Source organism: Harpia harpyja, chromosome 3 (genome assembly GCF_026419915.1).
Source record: "Harpia harpyja isolate bHarHar1 chromosome 3, bHarHar1 primary haplotype, whole genome shotgun sequence".
In the NCBI taxonomy this organism is placed as follows: domain Eukaryota; kingdom Metazoa; phylum Chordata; class Aves; order Accipitriformes; family Accipitridae; genus Harpia; species Harpia harpyja.
The window spans coordinates 16,190,677-16,215,784 of record NC_068942.1 but is presented as its reverse complement, the minus strand read 5'-3'; the positions used below and the strand labels follow the sequence as shown (position 1 = coordinate 16,215,784).

General features: G+C 38.2%; 1 protein-coding gene across 1 annotated transcript in view; it reads right to left on the bottom strand.

The window, feature by feature from the left end:
* Nucleotides 1-25,108, bottom strand: part of MMS22L (MMS22 like, DNA repair protein) — a 97,431-nt gene that overhangs the window by 25,727 nt on the left and 46,596 nt on the right. The window contains exon 15 of the mRNA XM_052781464.1: nt 2,284-2,474. Coding sequence (XP_052637424.1) covers nt 2,284-2,474 — 191 coding nt within the window. The remainder of the gene's footprint in view (nt 1-2,283; nt 2,475-25,108) is intronic.

The following is a 25,108-nucleotide window of genomic DNA, read 5'->3' as shown; positions in this document are numbered from 1 at the left end:
TCCCAAGGAGTTTGTAAGTCAACATGACACACTGAATGCAAAGGAGGGAAAATGGATCCAAACATATGCAATTTTAAATATACTCATGAAACCACAGATTATAAATCCAGAAGGCATAGCTTTACCACCTATGCAATAAAAAAGATGTCTTAAAAACTTGCTTTTTTGTCTTCTTGGCCTCCCCCTCTTGCCTCCATCCACCACTTCTTCCCTTATACACATAAGTATTACTGTGCTTTACAGGGTTGAGTTTTATTTATTTGCTTAGTTGTTTTTACACACTTTTCTCAATGAAGAACTGTATTTGGAAAGAATTCACTCAGTTAAAGCTGGTATTTTTCTATTTTTAGAATAGACTTTCATGTATCAGAAACTACTGTGTAAATAAAACACTACGGACAAGCTTATTCTTGAAAAAAAGGATCTTCATAAAACAATTGCAGATCTAGAAACTGGGACAGTACCTTGCGCAGAGTTTTTGTTAATGAAGCATAACCTTTTGCTGTTTCTGTTAGGTCTACTGTGGAATCTCTATCTAACAATACAGCATAAAAAATATAGCACATTCTTTATGCCGCAAATGACAAAGGCATTTAAACTGAGGAAGAAAATGTAATCTGAAATGCTGAGCAGTTACTAGGTTATAGGAAACGAGAGGCATCAAATGAGTCAGGAAAACTGACTTTGGAGGGCAATGAAATAAACAGGCTCACTAGTTCCCAAATTCTCCAGTTCAAGTTAAATATAAGTGTAATATTAATTTATTAAAATAGTGATTTATAAAACTGCATGCATTGCAAAACTGATTTTGAATTAGACAAAAAAGGCTAGTTTTCAGAAACAACAATGAAGCTATTTTAATTAATGGTGTGGGGACAGACTACCTTAAGCTATGAAGGACTTAACGTTTGCTTACGTGCCTCAGAATAAAGAAGGAGGTCACATACAGAGTATCCACTCTGCCTTAGGTGAGGAAGCAATTTGGGCCAGACTTCTTCCAGATTATCACATTGTTTCTACAGCATCAGCCATAACATGGGTGGAGGAGAAATGGGAGACAGAAGCGATAATGTGGGTCCCAGGCTAATTTGCCTGGCAGGGGGAGCAGGAGAGCTGTGACAGCTGCTCTCTCCGCTGGGCTGCAACCTCTAAGGCAAGAGGCTCATGCAGCGCGGGAAGGGTTTGCCTTCCTCTGTAGTACTGCCTAACACATCTCTATAAAGCAGGTCACAACTGCACTCCCCTGCTTCTAAGTGGAGTTTATAATAGATTGTTCTTTTTGCTATTTCACTGCGTTAATATAAAATAAAAAGATATGACGCTGTAGGAAATGAATGAAAGTTTTGACATTAACAACCTCTTCCTTTGATCTGTATTGCTGTTTCCCATACATGCTTCAGCAGTGTGAGACCACTACTGTTGCACACTGCTTCCTTCATTAATGTTACCTATTAACTACTGCAGAGCTGCTTCAAATGAAGGATCTTTTAACTCTTCTATTACTAACTTGCTACTTTTGAGCTTGTAACTTTAATTCATATCATGATGGGAAAAAATATTTTATATTTCACTTCTCTAAATTTTAGTTAAATAGATACAAGATTTCATTGTAACTACAGAATATAAAGCTAGCTACTGATGTTAAAGATCAAACTGGGATTTCTTTCTATTCACTGCCATGCTGACTTGTTGCACGTAGAGTTCGCGTATGGAATGTTGTACTTCAAGATTAAAACCCTTCCGTGTAAAGCAAGATAAATAATTAAAACGAATTATGAAATGGTTTTATGACCACAACCATAAAGGTTCAGCAAAAAACAACAGTCACGTAATAAAACCTTCTAAAATTTGTCTTCAAATGTAAAATATTATTTTACAAAATGTAGTTTGAACCGCAACCATAATGAGTAGTTCAACAAAAAATTATAAAAATTCTACAAAAATATGTAAATTCTAGATACAGTGAAAGAAGTTATTCTCATTTATATTGGATAACATTTGCAATGTTCATTATAATCTGTGACTAGTAGGGAAAAAGAAGTCAGGTTTGTATAGCTTCAAAGCCCGTTGGAGTTCTCAATCTGTTTGTATTCTATCAAGTAATTCAACACTACAATATTTCTTCTTGTCAAAATATTTAGCACAGAATCTACTTTTTTGCATTTATGCATATTTAAGTTACTACATGGAAGCAGAACTACCCCAAAATGCAAAATCCTTGAAAGTTTGTGACCCAGAAAGCAGCACCAAATACAGTAAGTCGCAGGGAGGATCAATGCTAACCTGCAGCTGTATCAGCAAGCTGCGGGGAAGGTGGCATCTGTGACATTCTCTGGCTCTTCAAGTAGGGAAAGAAATTTCTCCAGAGAGCACTGGCGACAGCAAGGTGGTGCTCTTTAGCCGCTAATGGAAGCTGTGCGTCTGGGGCCGTGTTCCCTAGCTGAAGTCCCTGGCTCACACGTTTGTGCACACTCCTAGGAAGAAACAAAAACAATGTTTACGTTCAATAAATGAAAAATTCACATCTTTTAAAAACGCATTTACAACTACTTTAAACCATAGAGCCTGAGAACTGAAGGATCATTTTGTGCAATTAAAACCTTTATGCAAAGACATTATGCATACCAGTTATTTGACGGATGAATGATGGCATGTTAAGCATCGTAAAGTTAATGTTAATTACTAATGTCAACCATTAATTATATGCTTTTTAATATGTCAGATCAAAATGAGAAATAGGCAGCTTTAAAATTAATATCTGCACTTTGCAACTGCTAGCATGACACGCAAGCCTGCTTACAATCCCAAGCCAGACGCGTTTTGAAAATTTTTGTCAGTAGGGTGTTTAGGATAGGGCTGTGTACAGCAAATAATGGCAAATGATTTTGATCAATTGTAAAGCTTCCTTCTGAAACGTATTTCTCATTTGTAAAACCTCACTAGGTACGAGTTTAGATAAGAGAAAAGATTCATTTTATCCTGATGCGCTGCAGACAATTAGGTTTGACAGCAATGCCCACAGCTTTGTTAGTACAGTAAGGACAAAAGTTACCTCTACACGTAACTCCCATCTCTTCCTGAGACAATGTGGCATGAATTCAATAACGCACTCAATTTTCTTTGATTCTTCTAGTACCATTCCTGCTACTTAATCTAATTTGGAAGTTGTGACTTTCTAGAGGTTTAATAGAGATATGTCTGCAGGGAATCAATGTTCTCAGAGAAATGGGGGGTGGGGGGGAAGCATTAATAAATTTGTCTGGTAGAGCAGGATAGGAGGCATTACTGCACTGGGCTGATCAACTAAATAACATGCTTATTAAAAACAATCTGTAGGAACGCACTATCATTCCTGTTCCTATTTATCTTCTGGTCAACTCAATTGAGATTGTGCATTAAAGCACAGGCAGCATTATTACATTTGCTTTATTAAATTCTATAAACAGCACTGTAAAGTCAGAGTCAAGATATTTATAAGATAATGGCAAAAGCAGAGGCATCGAGACTTGCCTTAACACTAACATTTGTAGACTATAATATTTTTTTTTCTTAATTGCCATTCTCGCAATAGCAACTGTTTTATAAAACTCTTCCCCTAGATCTTTATTCTGTGCTCACCCTAATTTGAAATAAACCAAAACAAAAATAGAAAAGACTCCAGCCCCTAGTTCTCTTCTGGGAATGTGAGAAAATTATGAAAGAATTACACAACTCACAGCACTCATTAGGACATCTGAAATGGAATAATTTTAAATAAAGAGTAGGCTGGCTGCAAGGCCTTCCCATACTACGGTTGATATTAGAAGTGCATCTCATTATATCAAATTAGTATCCAAAAATTCTGCCTAACACATAATTTAAAACATAAAACATACTGGCCATCAAAGGTAACGATACCTTATGCCTGCCTGCAGGCATCCATTAGTTTCAATAGGACAGACAGAGAGAGAATTGAGTACCAGCTACTTTTCCAATTGCTACATTTAACAGACATGGAAAGGTATGTAATATTAGGAGGAATCAAGTATTTCTTTGAGAGACAGTGCGAGTCTAAACACAAGAACAGAAGCCAGGAATTCTAAACCCAACATTTATTCCCTCTGTGGCTTCACATAAATCATTCAGCCTTTGTTAGCCTCAGTTTCCCAGCCATGATATTTGGATAGTAGACAGCTTACCCTTTAAGGATGCTGTGAAAACAATCAATGCTTAGAAACTGAGGATTATATTCAGTATGTCAGTGGTATTCCTATTTACAAGGCATATTCTCCAAGTCAACATGAATTGAAATAGAAGTGAGATTAGCATAAAAAGTCAAGCAATACTTCTTTGGGAGTATCCCCTTATTAAAAAAGGGGACAAAGAAAAGGGTATAGAAATAGTGAGGTCTAGAGGACAAAAAATCAAAAAGTAAAAGCAGGGCTAAAGAAGCAAGTTAAAAATATATTTTTGCCTATTAAAAAAAAAGAGAAAAGTTTAACAGTAAAAACAAAGGGCTTTTCTGTTTTATTTTGTTAAGAAAGGAAAGCGTGATGCCTCATAGTGCAGAGAATAAAATTTCTGGGACCAAATTCTGCCCTACTTACATCCAGAATATGCTGTAAAATTGCACAAAGACCTTTTTCTCTCCTCTAAATTGCCTCTCCAAAGAAGGGTGCCTTGCATCTCCTTTAGCCATCTATGCAAAGTAGAAGGGTGTACAGACTTCCAAAGTAAGGCAATATATCTCTGTGTCAGTGGAAGGGCAACACGTACAAATCAGTATTTATGTTTATTCATAGTAACCTACACAAATGCTTGCAATAAGGTAAATGCTTAGAATTGATGGGGCATCAATATATGCTGCAGCTGATGTAGCCAGCTACTTCTACCAACAAGCAAATTTTTTAATTCTGTAAAAATATGGATAAATACAATTTTACTTTTTATTCAGGCTTCCACATTTTTCCAACACTAGACAAGCATATCATCAAACATAGAATCACAGAATAGTTTGGGTTGGAAGGGACCTTAAAGATCACCTAGTTCCAACCCCCCTGCCATGGGCAGGGACACCTTCCACTAGATCAGGTTGCTCAAAGCCCCATCCAGCCTGGCCTTGAACACTGCCAGGGATGGGGCATCCACAACCTCTCTGGGCAACCTGTTCCAGTGCCTCACCACCCTCACAATGAAGAACTTCTTCCTTACAGCTAATCTAAATCAACCCTCTTTCAGTTTAAAGCCATTACCCCTTGTCCTATCACTACATGCCCTTGTAAAAAGTCCCTCTCCGGCTTTCCTGTAGGCCCCCTTTAGGTACTGGAAGGCTGCAGTAAGGTCTCCCCAGAGCCTTCTCTTCTCCAGGCTGAACCACCCCAACTCTCTCAGCCTGTCTTCATAGGAGAGGTGCTCCAGCCCTCTGATCATCTCCATGGCCCTCCTCTGGACTCGCTCCAACAGGTCCATGTCCTTCCTATGTTGGGGGCCCCAGAGCTGAACACAGTACTCCAAACATAACTCCAGCTCTGAAACTATATACATCTAGTTTTCCATTATGTTAAGAGCTCTGGAACCACCAGTTGCCTCATTACAACGGTAATAACTTGGTGTTCATTTTACTTGTTTTCTATCATGGATTTCCTATTTCTGTAAAAAGAGGCATTTTTTCATTTTGCCATCAGATCAAATAAACCCTGGGTTTATAAAAGAGGGGAATGTTTGTGCTACCGGAATGAGGACTGTGCTGGATGTATAGGTATAGCAGTAGCATGTGGGATTACTTTCTACATCCTACACCTGGGTAAGGAATTTCAGCCATTTATCTAGATGCAGGTATTGTAATCATAAACCATGCTTTTACAATCATAAACCATGCCTTTGCAAGCCCGGATTACTAACTAAAATGGAGTGAAACTTTAGGTCAAGCTGGAAAAGTAAAACACATAAAACGCAGAAGCCTGCCTATATAATGGAAACTCAAGTCACTACTAGTCCATAATCTGCACTGGCTGCATATTGGCATCCTGACTTAATACAATGTCATTTAATTTGATCTACAAGGGTTCAGAAGTCCCCAACATGAGAGAAGACCTCTCTCCTCCTACCAGCTTTGCCAGGGACACACACTACCACTGTCAGGGGCTCCCAGACTATAAATACAGACACTGGTTTCTCCACAGACTGTACTCCCAGTTCCTCTGCTCCCAGACAATGCCAGGCCAGCCATAGCATCCACAGAACTCAGCTGCCCAGTATAGCCAAGATTAAGCTCAGGAAAGTCTTTTTAAAGGACCTAAATGACCTTTTGATGTTGAAACAAATAAATAATTAAAACCCAACACCTGCAGGACCAACACCCTTAGATCTAGGGAGATTGGGTAGAGATATATGAGTATTTCTAAAATGATAAATGGCTTTGATGCTTAGAATTTCAACTACTAACATCAGTTCTTTCAAGGAAAACTCAGGCAAAGTGAAATGAAACAGCATCATCACACTCAGATTCAAAGACAGGTAATAGGGTCTTTGTGCTCTCTGCAGATCAATGGAACTTGAATAATACTTGAATTTGGACACTTCCCTTCCAAACATTCTCCCTCTTTTTGCATCATTGTAAGACTATCAATGCAGTTCCTCATTTTGATATTTTGGCAGCAAATGCATTGTGCCTTGGTCCTTTTTTAATGTTGCCATAAAGCACAGCAACAGAAGTGATTGGGGGAAGTTGAGGCTTCTTCAGCTATGGGGTAGCTATGAAGATTTCAGCATAAAGAACTGAAGAGATACGGAGATTAGCTGATGCAGAGAACAATAAAGTGGGAGTTTTGATTTCAGTGAAGAAGACAGAAGAGCTTTACATTCTCTCAACAAACCCCAGACACAGAGGTGATGTCAGGTACTCAGAAATGTGCACAACAATGAAGTCATCAGCTTAAGGTCTCCTGAAAATCAAAAGCCACATTAACACAATGAAAAGTATATTTGTTTCTGCTGAAAAGATTAGCAACAAGCTACACAATAAACATGGCATTAAAATAAAATCCAAAACAGAAGTGCCAGTGTTGACACTACTCCATTTCATATGAAAAGGTGTTTCTGCTTCCCTTCCCCCTTACTTGCCGATACAAAAGAATTATATAGCACTATTGCATGGCAAAAGATTGGGCTGTAGAAATCTATCCAGTCATGTTTTCTGTAGTTGTATAAATCTCACTGCAGTGATACATTCAAAATTTGTTCTACTGCTACAGGTGCAAAACTCCAAGATCTCTGCCAGACAGCAGCCCACTCAGGTTCAGTGACCAAACAATATTTACCAAGCAGCATTTCAGAATTCAATTCAATATTACTCATCCAATTTCACTTTCTTCAAATGCAATAAAACACCAATACTTCTTTAATACCTCTACTCATTTCTTCTTTTCATTCCATCAGAACTGTTGCTTCCTACAGTGACCAGAACTGGAAGCAAGGTTTCAGCACTGAAGCCACACACATTTCCAGTAACTAGTCCTATCCAAGGTTAAGCTGAGAAACATCCTTGCATGGATTCCATATGCCTTTGAAAATAATCCAGTACGGATATTCAACTAGTTGACCGTTATGCCATTTAGTTACCCGATAGTTACAGAAAATTGCAACCATAGCACTTAACTCATTGATCCATACAGATACCAACTCCCATGTTGACAAACTCACTGTCAACTTCTACTTAGTAATTTATTGACAAGCATTTACTTATTTTTATGTCTGTGCTTCAAATATGCAGTTTACACTAAATACATGTACATTTCTGAAATCATAACCTGTTATAATACCATAAAATATAACACAAAGTGTGAAGGAGAATATGTTTTTAGAGTTAATTACTTTTACACACAATTTTTCAAAACATTCAAAAAAGAAAAGCTAGTTTAAGTATGGACTAGAATACTGGCATTCACAAAGGCAAGGACAAAACGGTTGCATCTGGGTTCAAGTCCGCTTTCAATGCAGTATCATGGAGCTTTGCCAAGGTACCAGTAACAAACTGTATGATCCTACCTCTCTTATACATGCAGATTCATGAAAATGAAATGGACCTGGATTCACGGAAGCGGCACCCTAGCTGCACAGTGGTTCCACAATGGCCCAGCTCCTCCAAGAAGAAAATGCCCCAACCTAACCATGCTTACAGATTGGTGGCAAGTCATAGATGTGGGTTTCAGGCACCTCATGGTAAAGGCTTTTGGCTTCCTGATCACTGGTGAATGGTGTGACCACTTGACCTAACGTGTAAAAAGGTGAACCTTCTTTTTCTTGGCCATAGTTATGAATGCAGGTATGCCAGGTTGCAGAGCTCTGCACTGAACTCTTGGTTATCAGCCTGTTTAGTAAGTGCACTGACAGCATGCTTACAAGAATTTTAAGGGCTAAAACATCTAGTTTATGGCCCCAAAGTGCCTAAGCTGGATGCTAAACAGCTAAGGCCTGTGAAAACAGCCTTAGTGTCCCTAGACACACAAGTTTAGGTACCTAGGGAACTTCAGTGGTTAAAACAGTCAAGTACATACTTTCAAGACACCTCCACATTCAGGCTGTTTCAGTGAAACATGCATGAAAGAAGGTGACTAAATTCTACCCAAGTGTGATTCAAACATCCAAGTCCTCTTTTAAAACTGTTTCTAAGCTCTTTAAGATACATTTTTTTTTTTATATCCCTTTATATAGCACCCAGTATATTGACACTGGTATGACTACAGTGGGAACCGGACAGAAGAAGCAATCCCACCTCAAATCAGAATCTCTCAACTTCAGTTGTTTCCATATCTGCAATATACATACAAGGGCAATATACATACAAGGTATTTATAAACTTCCTTCATATTTGAGCAACAGCCTTTTCACTCTCTGATAATTAAAAAACTCAAAAAAGCACAGAATTTTCACCCACCTTTATGGAATTAAAAAATAGATTTCAGAAAGATAAGCAACTTGAGAAACTTAAGGCCAAAAATAAATTTTCCCAACCATTAAAGGAAACATTTGAAAAAAATCCCACAGTTTATAATGAAAGCGTCAGCACTGTGTAAGCCCTAATGATAGCATCACCACCACAGAGCTGTACTGCTGACTGTACAAACAGAACTGGAAAAGTCATGATACAATACTATCAAATATTAACATGCCCCCATCAGATCAGTATTTATTAAATCATGTTTCAGTATTCTCCCTTCAGTTTAATTTGCTTCAATAATCCACAATAAACTGCATATTTAAATGTTTACCACAAAAAGGATGTCCAAATAATATGCCTGGTTATGTATGTGTATGATGATCACTGATTGGTGTGATGAGGTAGGGAAGGCTAAGAAGGGAAGAGAGATGCTTTTCAGAACTCTAACGTCCAGTATTTTTATCAAATGCTTTAATGCATCCATTTGTGCTTAAGTTTTTTGTACCACAGACTTGCACAACATCATACATGCCAGTATTACAACATGCCTTCATCAGGCACAACAATGTGAAGCATACACAAAGTGACAGGTCTTAGATGTTGGATGAGATCCAAAGGGATAAAAGGATGTAATGGTTAAAAAGCAGAGCACAAACAGATCTCAGACTCCTGGATCATAATTCCCAAACTGCTCACTTAGATCACCCTCTTTTGACCAGGAAGTTCCCTAGGTGCCTGCAATTCAGCTACACAAGAGCCTCTTGAGCTGAGTATCTAACCCACAATCTCCTTCTACTGGGGCCCAGAAATCTGATAACAACTAACCCACACCAAACAAAGCAGGCTGCACAAGGTCCAGCAGTAGCTACCTTCATTTTAAAACCTAGAATACACGTTTTTTTCAATGTAACAACCAATGAGTCACAGCCTCAGGGTGGAAGGCACCTGGGTCCAGTTTTGATAGACTGTTGGGATCAGGCTCTGCTCGATTGCGAATTTTCCATTAAGTCAGTCACTGGATAAAACCACGAAATCCCAGAACAAGGAATGGAGCCCATGACATTCTTCCTTCCCCATATTATGTCCTAACCACTAGGTAACATATATTTAATCATTCAGACTGTTGTCTGTTATTTTAAAAAACAAACAAACAAGAAAACAAAACCAAAAAAACCCAAATATATTTAAGTACACATCTTCAGCAGTGGGACCTTACGAGTGGTTCCAAGCACACAGATTTCTGTTCTTCATGACACTGAATCAGACGTCTCTGGGCCCACCAGACACACACGGGATTCAATCCTCCACTTCACATTTTCTGTAGGCTAGCAGTAGACAAAGGAGGCAAGAGTGGTTTGTTGTACAAGACACGCATGCTGCATGTGCCAAACAAGTTGCTGCTCAGCTGGACCTGTTACTGTAGGCCATCAGACCATAGTATCTTGGAAGACCCCCACACCATTTCAAGGCAGGAGTCTTCCAAGCTCTGGTATCCTCCTAGCTCACCTGGACAGAGCTGTCAGGCAGGCAGGTGCCCTAGTGCTCAGGAGTAAAAGGTCAAAAGAGGCCTAAATCACTGTAACACTCTAGGACTGAGGTGCTTCAGACCATAATTTAAAAGGCTTGTTTATATATGTGTGTGTGTAGATATATATATAGAGAGAGAGAAATAAAAATACCAGGGCATCTAGCTTAGGCTGCAAGAGACACACACAGACATCAGGGCAGCATTTCAGCTTTGACAGCTTCTCTCTAAAACCTTAGCTAATCATTGCTAAAAGATACTTCACCTTCCTCCACCCAAAAATCCTAATTGGACTGTTTTCTGTTTTTCCCACAGGCCCATCAAGAAAGCATTGCCCCTAAACATTCTAAAACATATTTTGCATTATGTTCCCTTAATTGAAAAAATGCCTATTAACAAAATAAAAAAGGCTACAGATCCTTTCAATTCACCACACATCAATCGCTGCCTGAGTAGAAGCAGATCACATACGCTTTCCTATTGAAGATACAGTAGGTTTAAACAGAGCCATTCCAATTCTTTCATTGATGGTATAAATCTTCAAATCTCAGTGGAAGAGCCTAGTATATTCCCATTGTTAGTGGATCATTGACAGAACAGACTCAACAGTTAAGAGGCTTCTAATGTGACAATTTATATAAACAGAGTAATTAAAGTGTATTAGAAATCCAGATAATCTCCCCCAATCAAACCAATGAAGGGCAGCCCATGGGCATTCAAATCACACATTGCCATTTAGCTCAGGGTCACCTTCCCAAGTTAAATAATATCAACAGAAAATACCTTAAACTAAACGATCCTTACTCATTACTAAACCTATTCAGGAAATTACACAAAGGTCTTTGAAGATACAAATATTTTAAGAACAGTTAACTACTTTAAACAACTACTTTTTTCCTTTTAGTGATTTGAAAACTAAAGCCAAGTTTCATTTCTCAGACATCACTTGGGATATTCACTAAAACATAGGAAAGAGTGGGGAAAATGTGACAGATCTTTTTAAATGTTATAACGCAAGTACAGCAGCAGCAATATTTTCTCACATTACCTGAGAGTGCATTAGTATAGACGATGCAAGTTATCAGTAATTAAATTATTACATTATCAACAGCTAGGGAATCTAGCTCTTATGTTTTTTTAATATTCTCACAAGGAATTATATTTTTTGACTATTTCTGTTTGGGGTTGTTTTTGTTTATATATCTCCTACAAGTAAGTTTATCAACTGCACAATTAAAAGCATTTGATTACATTACATTTTGACATAAAATAAGAAGTAAATCAAAACCAGCACTCTTGATAAAGCTTTCCAAATTTAAGGTTATATTAAAAAAAACAAACAAAAAAACCCCCAAAACATAACCATTGCAACTGAGCCCATAACAAGCAAAAATGGAAAACATACACTATTCAAATTTTAAGTCAATGTTCCTAAATTATTATTTTTTTTTTAAACAACAGATGCTGTAATACATAGCTTGGCAGCTACTTCATTAGAGAAATACAATTTAATAAATGTGGCTCTTTGTCTGACACTAATACAGAGGAATTTGGTAGATCTATGCTATTCACTACATTCTTTAGATTTCAATGTAACACTACAAACAGCATGTAGCACAGAAAAAAGTGAACTGAAATTCTCAGGTTTTAAGATAGTGTTCTTTTCCACAGCAATACAGAAACAATAATATGTTATGTTAGGATATATAATCAGCAAAGTTACCTCTCATTGCTCTATCCATTTTCCCAACCAAGGAATCACTAAAATTGGCAAAAGCAACCATGACCTAATCCAAAGTTTCAAACCAAGCATTCAAAGTAAGAGATGTTAGTTTGTCAAGCTGCAGCATCTCTGAACACGGCCATCCCTCGAAACTTTAAATATATTCATTCTTTGGGAGTTCACCTTCTGGACTTGTAGAAGGAAGTAGCGCATAGGAGTGACAAAGACGACTCAAAATCTAGGTGTAATTCACATATACTCCTTTACTTTTTTTTCAACTGGAAGGCAAAAGTTGCACAAAGGCCAAAGCAGTAGTAGCCTGAACATTCCCGCCCTTCACTGGAGAGCAGTAAAAATTCTCAGGATACCACCAACAGACTTGGCAGAGACAAGAGGATAAAAAAAGAGGCTATTTTAAAACTCATGGAGTTGCAGGAAGAAATGTGGAAATCCTTCAAAAAGGAAAGTGGACAGACAGCAACTGCTGAAAAGTTTAACTTAGAAAGAAAAAAAACCCACAAATGAAGTGACCTCCAAGCACAGCAGCTCTCCCTCCTCTATTATACCACTTCTTTCATCACATTCTTCCTGCAATGACCTTTCCCCCATGCACTATATGGCAGAAGAGAGACCTGGAACATGTTATGATCACCCTGTCCTGTCCTTCTGACTCTCCCAGACGACTGTGGATGCAGTGAGACTTGCAATGGTCCAGGCCAAAGAGATGCCATAATAGTGAGATGCAAGCGAAAGCTGTCATATAAACACTTGCAAGAATTTTCCACAAGTTGCTTGATGAAGGTCTTAAATATATGGAGAAATGGGCCAGCAGTCTACCTGAAATACTTATTAAGTTACAAGAAACAGCAAGTATTTGGAAGAGAACTAGCATAAAATAAAATCGTGGATAAAGAAAAGGAAATCAAGATTGAAATTGTTTTTTACTGGCTGGATTCCCTTTACTTTAAAGAGAGGCAAAGCAAGTGTCACCAAAACAGTGATTCCACAATGTGCAATATTGAAGATGGGGCATTAAGCTCCAATGATTTTCTATGCATTTAACTTTAAAATTTAGAGGCAAGTCATTCATTAATAGGTCTGCATTCATCACAGACACAAAACATCAACATATCTTATATTGCTCCTTCAAACTACTGATTTGTAGGTAATAACGTTTCTTTATTTTTAGATGTGGAACACTACAAAATGTTTTTCTTAATTACTCTAAAATGTTATCATGGATTTCTTTTAGAACACAAATATTTTCCTAAAGTATTCACCATTTTGTAAGCAATCAAACAGTGTAACAGTCCCTTAGTTAACCACTAATTCATTCATCAATAAATTGTTTTACCCATTTTTGAATGGTTAGGCTTGATGAGCATTCCCTGTATATGCCCAGGAGAAGAAATAGCCAAGGCAACATCTACAGGACCACACTAACAAAAAAAAAAAACCAAACAAAACAAAAAAAACCCTATCTGCACATCAAAGAGCTCATATCCTGATATCAAAGTTTCTAATCTTCACTGGGATGGAAAGTGTTAATGCTGTGAATAAAAGGTTTTCAACTGCAGCTGAATCATGTGAAGATTATCAATATAGCAGCAATGTACAAAGGAGCTTCAGCAAGGTTACCGAGTTTAATATAATCCTCTCTATAGCTAAGCACAGTAATAGAGAACCCTGTATTCACTGTGACAGCATGTTGTGTATGCTCAGTAATACTTTTAAAATATACAGGGAGAACAAGAAATCCCCAACATCTTTACTACACTCAGAGACAAAGTAAAGATATTAACAAGAACAGACACACAAACCCTAAAACACAAAGGCACAGAAAACCCAAACATTGAGAGCTGCAGCATATATAATTAGCACTTTCTCCTAACCCTTCTCAAAGGGTTTAACTACATCACTGAAAAGACAAGTTGTTATGACTATAATTTAAATGCAAGCAACAAAGCTCTAGCCTGCCTTGGCTAGGTCTGCTAGGAGGGAACATTACATCCGCTTCAGCCACCCAAGCAAATGTGTGCCAGAGAGCTGTTGTCTTTTCCTAACCACATTTAACTAAGATAAGGTTGCAAGAGCAGCAAAGACAACACAACCTGCTGGAATTCAGTGCAACTGGTTCACATTTCAGCTTGTGGAATACTCTTGGGAAAAACAGACAGCTAATCTGAGCCCAACTGCAATTTTCCTTCATTACCTTCACAGGTATTCAGCCAAGTTAGCTTCTCCCCTGTACTACACAGGCATATGCTAACATCACAGTTTTCTTTGTGTCTTTAATGCAAAGTATACACTGGAACACACAAAGTGACCCTCTGCTGTCCCAAAATCTGAAGTCCCAGGAGAGTCAGTCCAGGTACTCATTTCAGCAGCAGGGCTCAGCTGTTCACAGATATCAGCCAAGCACTCTATGCTAGGCTCTGCACTGTTCAAGGCACTGGGAGTCATGTCGTTGCTTTGAACAGGTAAGTCGGCGCTCAGTTCTTTCAAGAAACAACACAGAAAAATCAAACAGTTAAAAAGACATTTAGTTTGCCTAAGCAGAATTGCAGCATAGGTCAGATTCAGATTTTTTTAATCCTCTCAAAGAACAAATAGAGAAAAAATAAAGGAAAAAAATGGACAGGTCGCACTGAAATTGATGCTATCCTAAGCTGTTGTATTTCCCTTTTTAGTTCACATATACAAAAAACCCACATAAACCAAACTTAATATTTCTACATCGTTGCCATTTCACAGAACTTAAAATAGGTCCATTCCAATTCTTAAAAGCCTTATTTTGAATAGCAATCTTTGTAACAAACTGACATTACCATTAGTTTTGATCAAAATAAGACAAAATTCCCTAATAAACTCCCGTATTACATGCAAAACTTCAGAACAGTAAACCTGCCTCAGCCTTTACTGCAGTGTTTTGCAAAGGTCCTTTCAGAGCTCCTAGTGAGCTGTGAGCCACATAACCTGACCCATAAATGCTAAGTCTTCCCCGCTGTAGGATTCAAAGTACATTCATCACATGATTGAAATATGTTCTTTACCAAAGGCAGACATTCATTCATGAGGGCAGGGTCTGCAGGCACATCACCTCACATGATGAGAGTTTAAAAGAAAAACACAAAACACACTCATCCAACATTGCGGGGGGGGGGGGGGGGGGGGGGGCACATGCGGAGGCTTGCAGGTGTCACTGGAGACTCTGTGATCAGCCCTGACCACGAGACACTTCACTCTTTGGTTTTGAGGGTTTTATTCATTTGTTTTAAACAGAGGTCATCTGTTATATAAAAGATTTCTTAGGAACTACTGAGAAATCGTAATTACAGTTCTGTAACCTTAAATTATAAGGGCATAATTTCATTTTTTGTTTTTTTTAAATATGAGACTGAATTTGGTTTCCAAACTATTCTATATTTGAAAGAACAGGAAGTCTAGATGACTTCAGACAACCTTTATTCAAGTTGATAGCTTATTAGGAACATAAATGCTAGTATCTGTCATATAGGGAACAGACAGTATTAGCCGTTATGCATTTAGCTGGAAACAGCAAATCACTGTTTTGTGATCAAAAAACAAGATCATTTTTAACAACCTTCCATGACAGCTCTTCCTCCTTGCCATCAGAGCAGGATGGAGTTACAACCAGAGACTTGAGGGTCACAGCAAATAACCTGGCAGCACCATTTGCTTCCTGCTAAAGACCTTCAAAATGTTCAAAAGAAAGAGCCACTCAACCCCATCAAGGCCGCCTGAGTGAGCTCTTTGCTTGCAAAGTTCTAAAAAGATGCCACACATCAAAGAATATCCTGGTATTACATGCAACAGTCCTGCCTTGAATATATACTGTTGAGTACAAACCCCACATTCTCCATTCTTACTGAGAACTCAAGAGAATCACAGAATGGTTGAGGCTGGAAGGGACCTCTGGAGATCACCAGGTCCAACCCCGCTGCTCAGGCAGGGACACATAGAGACAGTTGCCCAGGACCATGTCCAGACAGCTTTTGAGTATCTCCAAGGTGGGAGACTCCACCACCTCTCTGGGCAGCCTGTGCCAGTGCTTGGTCACCCTCACAGAGAAAAGAGTGTTTTCTGATGTTCAGAGGGACCTTCCTGTGTTTCAGTTTGTGCCCATTGCCTCTGGTCCTGCCACTGGGAACTACCGAAAAGAGCCTGGCTCCATCCTCTTTGCACCCTCCCTTCAGGAATTTCTGTACATTGATAAGATCCCCCTGAGCCTTCTCTGCTCCAGGCTGAACAGTCCCAGCTCCCTCAGCCTTTCCTCACAGGAGAGATGCTCCCTTCATCTTTGTAGCCCTTCACTGGACTCTCACCAGTATCCCCATGTCTGTCTTGCACTGGGCAGCCCAAAATTGGACACAGTACTCCTGGTGCGGCCTCACCAGTAATAAGCAGAGGGAAAGGATGACCTCCCTTTCACCTGCTGGCAACGGTCTGCCTACTGCAGCACAGGATACCATCAGCCTGCTTTGCAGCAAGAGCACATTGCTGGCTCAAATCCCTGATGAAGGTATATGGAAACCTTCCACATCATTGTAAAAGGAATCATACATGAATATAATTTATAGTGAGAATCAGAATGCCAGTTTATCTGGGAAACTGAAATAAAGTAGAAATGCTGAAGTGAAAAAAACGAGTGCTTCTTATTTCAGTCATGTTACTAATACATAGACAAACTGCAGACTGCAAATGGCTATCTTCCAGAGAACTCTTCTGTTAGAGCAAAACTTCTAAAATTTGTAATCTTCTAGAAACTGCGTGTTAAATAGGATTTCTGTTTGATTGGGGTTTTTTGGGGGGTGGGGTGTTTGGTTTGGTTTGTGGTTTTTTATTAAGAGCTAGAGTCATAGAAAAATCTAAACTGGAAGGGACCTCTAGAGGTCATCTAGTCCAACTGCTCAAAGCAATGCCAGTCTTGAATAACCCTAAGGAGGGAAATTTTACAACCTGACTTAGAAACTTGTTCCAATGTTTGACTACCCTGGGAAAATTTTATCCTTGTATCTAATAAAAACTTCCTTCATCACAATCTCCAGTCCATTGCTTCCTACTACTATACACCTTTGTGAAGGGTCTGATTCCATCTTATCTATAACCCCCCCTATTAGATTATTGTACAAAACAATAAAATACCTTCCCCCTGCCACCTCCCATCCAAGCCTTCTTTTCCGAAGGATGAACAAACTCAGTTTTCTCTGTCTCCCCTCATAGGGCATTTGCTCCAGACCCCTAATCATGTTGGTGGTCCTCTGCTGGACTTAAATCAGTATTTCAATGTTTTTTGTATTGGGAACCCAATATGCTGCTTACTTACACAACATAATTTACTTGAAACACATTCTTCTAGAGCACCATGAGCGCAATGAAGTGTAGCTGTCTACAGCTATACAATAGCCCAGACTCTGATACAACAAATTTTCTGAATTTTTACAAGCTAAGCCTTTTTTACCAATTCCTTACTGTCTTTTGTTCGCAAAAAAACTCCATGAGAAATGATAAATATGCAGTGTGACTGGAATGCCAACCAACTGGTTTTGAAAGACCAGTTACTGAAGCCCATTTTTAAAGTACAGTCATTTCCAAAATCCTACCTTATCTCTTCCATGGGACTCTGAGATCAGGATAACACCAGCTGACAGAGAATTATAATGATGGGATAGGTTCATATCTTCTGTAAGCTATTGTTTACACTTTTTTAAAAAGTAATTTTTCACACAGTAAAGATACCTTAAAAAAAAAAAGCTTAACAGGTTGACCTTAAAGAGACGATTTCTTACAATTCAGAGCCCTGTAGTTAATGAACTCCCAGCGCTGGGATGGACTCCCAGTGCTGATGGATGCCCCACACTGGGGAACAGACACCCACATACTGTACTAAAGTGGATCTCTGTTTAAGCTCATGGTGTTTTATTCAAACAGATCAAAACCGCGCAGATCCCTTTGGAAAAGCTTACAATTTGAGAGATGTGATGGTCAGTTTACGGTCAGGTAAAGATCATTAAAATTCTTCTTAGCCACACTATGAAAAAACCCAAAGTTTGGCAAATTACTTGAAACAAATTCACTGAGATCAACTTCACCACATCTCTCAAATGTTTTCCTTTACCTAGCACAGCTTTAGAAATGCAGCTTCTCTCATTGAGCATGTTCTCACCCAGACTCAAGTATGAAGAAGACAGAGACAAACTGGTAAAATAGCTGTTGTGGCTGCAGAAATTCAAATGTTGAGTTGGTGTCATGTCAGTTGAAATTTCCTGATCTGATCAGGAGATGTGAAATGGACTCTGAGGGTAACTACCCACAGTCCTGAGGGGAGGTAAAGGAACAGTATCAGAATATAAATTCCCAATACTGAAAACAAACAAACTAGAAGTACTACTACCCACAGTTATCTCTTCAAACATTCTGAATATAATTTCCAGTAACACACCTGTCTTACCATTACATATGTAACACTTTATTATTATCATGCCATTCTTATTTTTCAGGTAGGAAGCCTAAGAAAATATTTCAAGTTGTCTGCGTTTCTCTTAATTTAAAACAAGACTGTAACAGACAGGAACTGTAGTTCAAATAAAGTTTTTCTTTTTTAAAATGAAACTCTCTTGCTCCATCTCCTCTAGCTGCCTTTGCAGAAAATCAAAAACTATATGCATATGGATACTCTCTAGCAACCTGCTGGGAGTCATACACTGTAAGTGGTTTAGGAAAATCTTTCTCTCCAAGAGAGAAAAACAAATTTTGGAAGGCAGGCAAACTTGTACTCAAGATAATGAACTAACTTGTTTCCAAATTCCAAAACAAAGTATTTTATTTCCTTCCTGAAAAATCAATTCTGTTCTTTATGGAGTATCTGTTGTGTTAAAGGATGCTGTTTGTGTAATACATCTTTTTAGTGAAGGAGATTACTTTGGGTACAAAACATCCCCTACTAAAATTGTTCCCAACATTTGGTAATAGAGACAGTAGAGCTAATTTTCTGTCATCCAGGAAGAACGGTAGGCTTGCTAAACTTTTATCATCACCCCTTCTGAAACACAGTAAAAATCACTGTTAGAACTGATAGTTTATTAGATCAAAGCTACCATCAACAATGTCAATTCTGCCTGGTCGTGTTAACAGGAAAATGTTTTACGAGTTCTACCACTGGGCATCCATTTAACTTCCAGCACCAGCTATGCTGTAAAACATAATTTAGTTGGTGACCTGCGTGTGTGGGAAGCATTATCCAAGCAAAACTTCTCACAGTCTGACAAAATGCTTTGATTTGCACTGTTCAGATGATTGAACAAAGACTTTAAGCAATCACCAACAACAGCTTTTATCTCCAAATGTGCTAAAAGTGTAATACTACATGAGAGCAACCTATTGCTTTAAGACCAGATTTGATAAAATACAAGTGATTGGATAAATACAACATTTTAAACTTGCACACATCTTGTCCATTAGGCTTAAGCATTCGTAAAGTTTGCATTTATCTTAAATATAATTTTTAGCAGTTGCCCCACACAACACTCATAATGCCTCCATGGTATCCATGGTAACCTCTTTGCTTATATATAGCTTAAAATGCACATTCATTCCAATTAGGTGAAATAAACAGAAAATAGCCATTCATAATTCCTCAAGTTACTGCTGTCCTTTCTTTTAGATAGTATTTGACAGTCTTCAGAACAGTTCCTAGCTTGTCTGCCACGTGCAGTTGAAGACAGATAAATAAGTATGTCACCAAATTCTCTTCCCTGCATCACAGCAAAACTGATTCCATTACTCCCAATAATATGCACAGTATACAAATACAGGTATCTAATAAATTCCTACATAACTCCAACAATGCAGATACAATAACTTACTGTGTTTCTTTTCAGTGCAAATGTATTGCTAATACTCTGCAAGGCTTCCTAGAGTTTAATCTATTCTTTATACTATAAAAAACATTTGATTTATAATAATCTGACACACATGCAATGTCTTCCAAAAAAGACTCACTTCTGACAGGAAACATGCTCAATAAAATATTATTATATCTAACATTCTATTGTATTTCATATCAAAACAGAAAGGGATGTTTTTTAAAAACTTGCAGGACATACTTTTTTAAAACATTCTGCTTCTATGGGCCTGTTTTGCACTTTTTAGAATTCCTTAAGATGCACTTGCCTAGTTCATAATTTCTTTTTTTTTTTTTTTTTTTTCCCCCTCCTGAGAAAGGAGCTGATAAAGGCATTTTCTGATGTTTTTACATAAAAACCACTACAGTGAAAAACCAGCATGAGCCTTGGGACACCTACCAGCTCCTACTACTCTGCCTACATTCAGCATGTCATGTCCTTGCTACACAGCATCACCTACCACAGATAGATGGCACATTGTTAATCATGTCAGAAATAACCGCTTAAAGTTTTCTATGCAGCTGCTGAAAGAATTCAGAGACCTTGCAAGGCACACAGAGTTAAATATTTAAGCTGTTTTTCCTATTTTGTTCTTCAAAACCTTAAACTAGAAAATCCCTTGAGTGAAAAGTCAGAGAAAGGCTACCATCCTTTCTAGGGTTAAAAGATGCTTTTGTAAGATTTTTAGGTCAGATTAACCTTTTGCTCACAATAGGGCTGGTTATTGGTTTTATTTTTTACTGTCTTTAACACAGGTAAAAAAATCAATATGAAGCGAGACAAAGGGCTCTGGAGGCCCTGGCTACACCAGCTTTTGGTTTGGCTCACGCACAATCCTACAACATGCTGAGGCTGGGAAGGATTAGCCTGCTTGTGTTGAGTAAACCGATGATACTCAATAAACAGTTTCTGTTGTAAACCCCTTAGGACGTGCAACGCCACACTAGTTGGCATTAGACCAGATAAGCTGCCGAACCAGCTGTAATCTCATTTAGACCTGAGCTGATCCTCCTGTCCTTTCATTCCACAGGATCAAAGCAAAGCACTGAGGAGGCAGCTGTATTATAGCAGCAGTGCTTGCTGGATGCGGCAAACATTTCATAAATTCCTCTCCTTGAAGCAAGCCTGCACATAATCTACCCAGAGCCAGTTCAATCAATGGATTTCTGAATTCATTAGTCTTATTATTACAGGATAACTGTTTTCCCCACATAGCATGGTAGTTGTTGCAAGCCAACTTTGCAAAACAGCTCTTATTGCTGACCATTTCTTTCTGGTAATGGGCCTTTGCATTTTTGCTGTGTCACATGAAAATGATTTAAATCACTTCAGTGCAGTATTTTTTTTAAAGACTGGAAATAAAACCAACTCACGAATATTCAAGTAGGAAGCCCTGAAATACAGTAAATTCTTCCAAGCATAATTACTGGCTACCTGCTCACATGCTTTCATGCATGAGTAATAATGACCAATGTTTTCTGAGCTCAATGACAGCAAATGATAATAGCAAAAGCAGAGATTATATCATTGTATTAGCATGAATACAGACAAAAATTACAGATGTGAAAGGAGTCATTCTAAGAAAGAGATTTCTATTTGCCTTTTATTCTTTGTGTTCTCTGGAATTAAAAAGAAGAAATATTTTCATTGTTAAAGAAACGAATAGCACAACTTAAAAAACCCCAGAAAAGCACAAAAGCAACAGGTCTTTTTAAACTAAGCAAAAATGAAATCCAAGACACTGGATCAAATAAGTCTTGAGGGTGCAACATTCGATTTCCGTACACCATATGGAGTTTTCACTGTGCAATTATAGATAAAAAAATATTATAGTATAACCTTAAGAGCTTTAGAAGAACAGAAAGTGTAATTCAGAAAACACGTCAACTGCTCCTTTTCCCACAAGCGAAGTCTGCAATATAACATATATTCACAGATAAAGAAAGTAAAATTAGATTTGTAACTTACATTAGAATAAGGAAACACTATTTAAAAAAATATTTTTCGGTCCTTTGATTTGCTAATTGTATTAATTGTTGATGTAAAGATCTAAAGTTTTCTGGTGTAGTTGCACTGGCAAAAAAGGATGCAAGAAGAATTATGCAGTACAGCAGGGATTTCTGGGTCATGTACAAGTAACGTTAGTGATTCTTGGATCACTCTTTGAAGAATGAACAGCAGCCACAGAACTAAGTTTGGCCAGAAAAATAGGGGAGGCCAGGTAAACCTTACAATTAAGGTAAAAATAGAAGTGTTTATAACTTACTGTTATTTGCAGCCAGTATAAATATACAATACATTCATGCACACAAACTGGGAAGACAGAGGATCCCTCACAGAGAACTGCTCTGAGTTTACAGAGCACAAGAGAAAGATCTGTATCTTTGCATGCACATCCTAACGCACACTACACAGGTCTATTGGACTTCTGTATCTGGCCATTAATGTTTTTAATAAGAGTACAAAACCCCCCTGTCCCTGTAGTAAAAAGCTTCAATGAAGTATAATAAAATCAGATGTTTAACACATGCAAATGATTTAACAGATTACAGAGATGAGATGTTTAGTATGAAACTTTTTTTAAGTACTAAAGCACAGATGTGCTAGAGCATGTCATAGGCAGCTGGCAAAGATGAACAAAAGGTATTTGCACCTATCATCTACAGATGTGTAAAAAAACCCCGCCACACATCTCTTCCTCAATCACTTAGAAACCATCTGATGTGTTAGTTAATGATTCCCCTCTCTCCACTTCATTCTTCAGACATAAAGGGGTCCCATTTAACATAATCACTTAATAACAGCAAAGTGATGGGTATCAGAACCCTAATTCTTCTAATATTTGCAAAATCCAGCTCTTTGTAATAATAATAACACCATGATAGCAAACTGTAAAACTGTGTAATTATACTTTAATTGTATTGTGAGGCATGCATTAATCACAAAGTTTAAGTACCAAGGATGGAATTATAATAATTCTGTAAAACAAATTTAAGCTAGCTAAGTAGGTCAGAACCACTAGCATGCAACAGGAGACCTCTGGGAATTTATCAGTTAATGGCTATTTATGTGCAAATGAGTGCCCTCCAACCCTCCCAAATCCTGTGTAGCTGAAGGGTATTTCTGTTAACCAGGAGCATGCTTAACTGCTGAGGCATAAATTAAACCATTTATTGGAATGATTTTAATTCTTCTCTCCCCCCACCCACTCTTACTACTCCCTCCACCCTCACTAGCAGCACAATTTACAGTATTAATTTACATGGAGATAGGATTGCTGAAGAGTTTTCAGAAATTACGCTGTTTCGGGGGGGGGGGGGGGGGGGGGGCAGGGAGAAGGAAAAGAGCAAGAGAAAAACTTTCAGTAAGAGATAGTAGCAATGCTATACTTAATGTTCAAATCTTCCAGAGAGCAGGTTGAGTTATTAGAAATTCCAGAGGTTCAGTATCACAGCAGTGCAGTGGACACCCTTTCATAATGAACTCTAATGAAATAAATTTCTGTTTTATGTCCTCACGTTCTAAACTTGGAGAAGACAATGAAGCTCAAGGGGGACTGCATCAACTGTATTTTCTGTCATAATGCTCAGACTGTACACATATCAAAGGTTTTCTTTTTGAGAAAGAAAACAAAAAAATTCTTGGCTGCAGGAAAAAACACCTTCAATTTTTAAGTTTGACTTGGAAAAAACTAGTCATTTTTGATGTCTTAGAAAAATAGATACCTTTACAAAATACTCAGAATCAAGATGTATTGAATTTTCACTGTGATGTAAAATGGGGATGATTTACAGACAATATAAATGATTTCTCAACACTTATAATCATAGCAGTAATTCAGTACAGCAAGGTAATACAAGCATAACCTCAAGATTCACTTTTAGGCTTACATTTTTATACGTTTGGGGTTTCTTTTTTCTAAGCACATGCACACATTTTCTTGCAAAGCCTAGGGTCCCAGAATAATAAAACAGTAAAAGTTTGATTATCCTAACATCAATTAACCATAGCTCCCTGTTACCCTAAATAGGGTCACATCTCCCCAATGTCCAATAATTACATTGTAAGATCCCTTGGTTGCCTGAATATATTCACTCTCCTTACGACATTTGGATAATCATGGTTGTGCTATAGTTAATTATTATTTAAGAGATGATCACAGTGCTTTACTTTCTGATGTCATCCTTGCACCTAATACAAAACTCCATGTAAATGTAACACACCGAACAAGTACACACGCAGCAGATTTCCTCCCCAAATCAAGCCCTTGTAGAATACCCCTGAATATACAGGTGGGGTGTGAATTGGACGAATTCCCTGGGAGCAAGTCTTTAGCAGCTTTAAAATATTTTAGGCAGAAACCTGGAACACTTACTGAAGTATTTTCAAATGCACATCGCCAGCAGTGAACCAATATATTCCTGTCCAGGAAAACAAAGAATGCCAATGAAAATATTTGCTTTTATTCTCATGGTTGACTTTTTGTAAGGGAAACAAGACTGCAAAAAAGCAGTAAAAGAAAACCCCATTGTCCTGGCAAGCACATATGTACTTGCCTGTTCCTCCCTTCTCCTGCCCCTCAATAAAAGATGACACACATCCCCGGCTGCAGCGAACGCTCCCGCTGCGTGCATAATGGCTGCCGTGGCTGCCGGTGAAGTCCCTGCATTACCATAGAGCGAACCAGAAGGTTTCTGTTTCTTAACATGGATTTGCAAGCACACACATTAAACCAGAGACTTCATACCCGTCTTTGATAACAGCCAGAAATTAATAAATGAACAGAACTATTTGACAAAAAAAAAAAAAAAGTTCACTCATGTATTTTCAGAAAGAATTAGCACAGCTGTATTATCAGAGCCTGTGACAAGCCCAGGGTTACCTCTCTGTTCCCTACAGTGAGGGGCTGTAGCCTTGATGATGTCTGTACCTTCCAGCCATTGGCAGGGTCTCAGCATTGCCCTAAGGCTTTAATTAACCCCATTAGAGATAAACAGGGCCTTCTGGTTGTGAAAAAG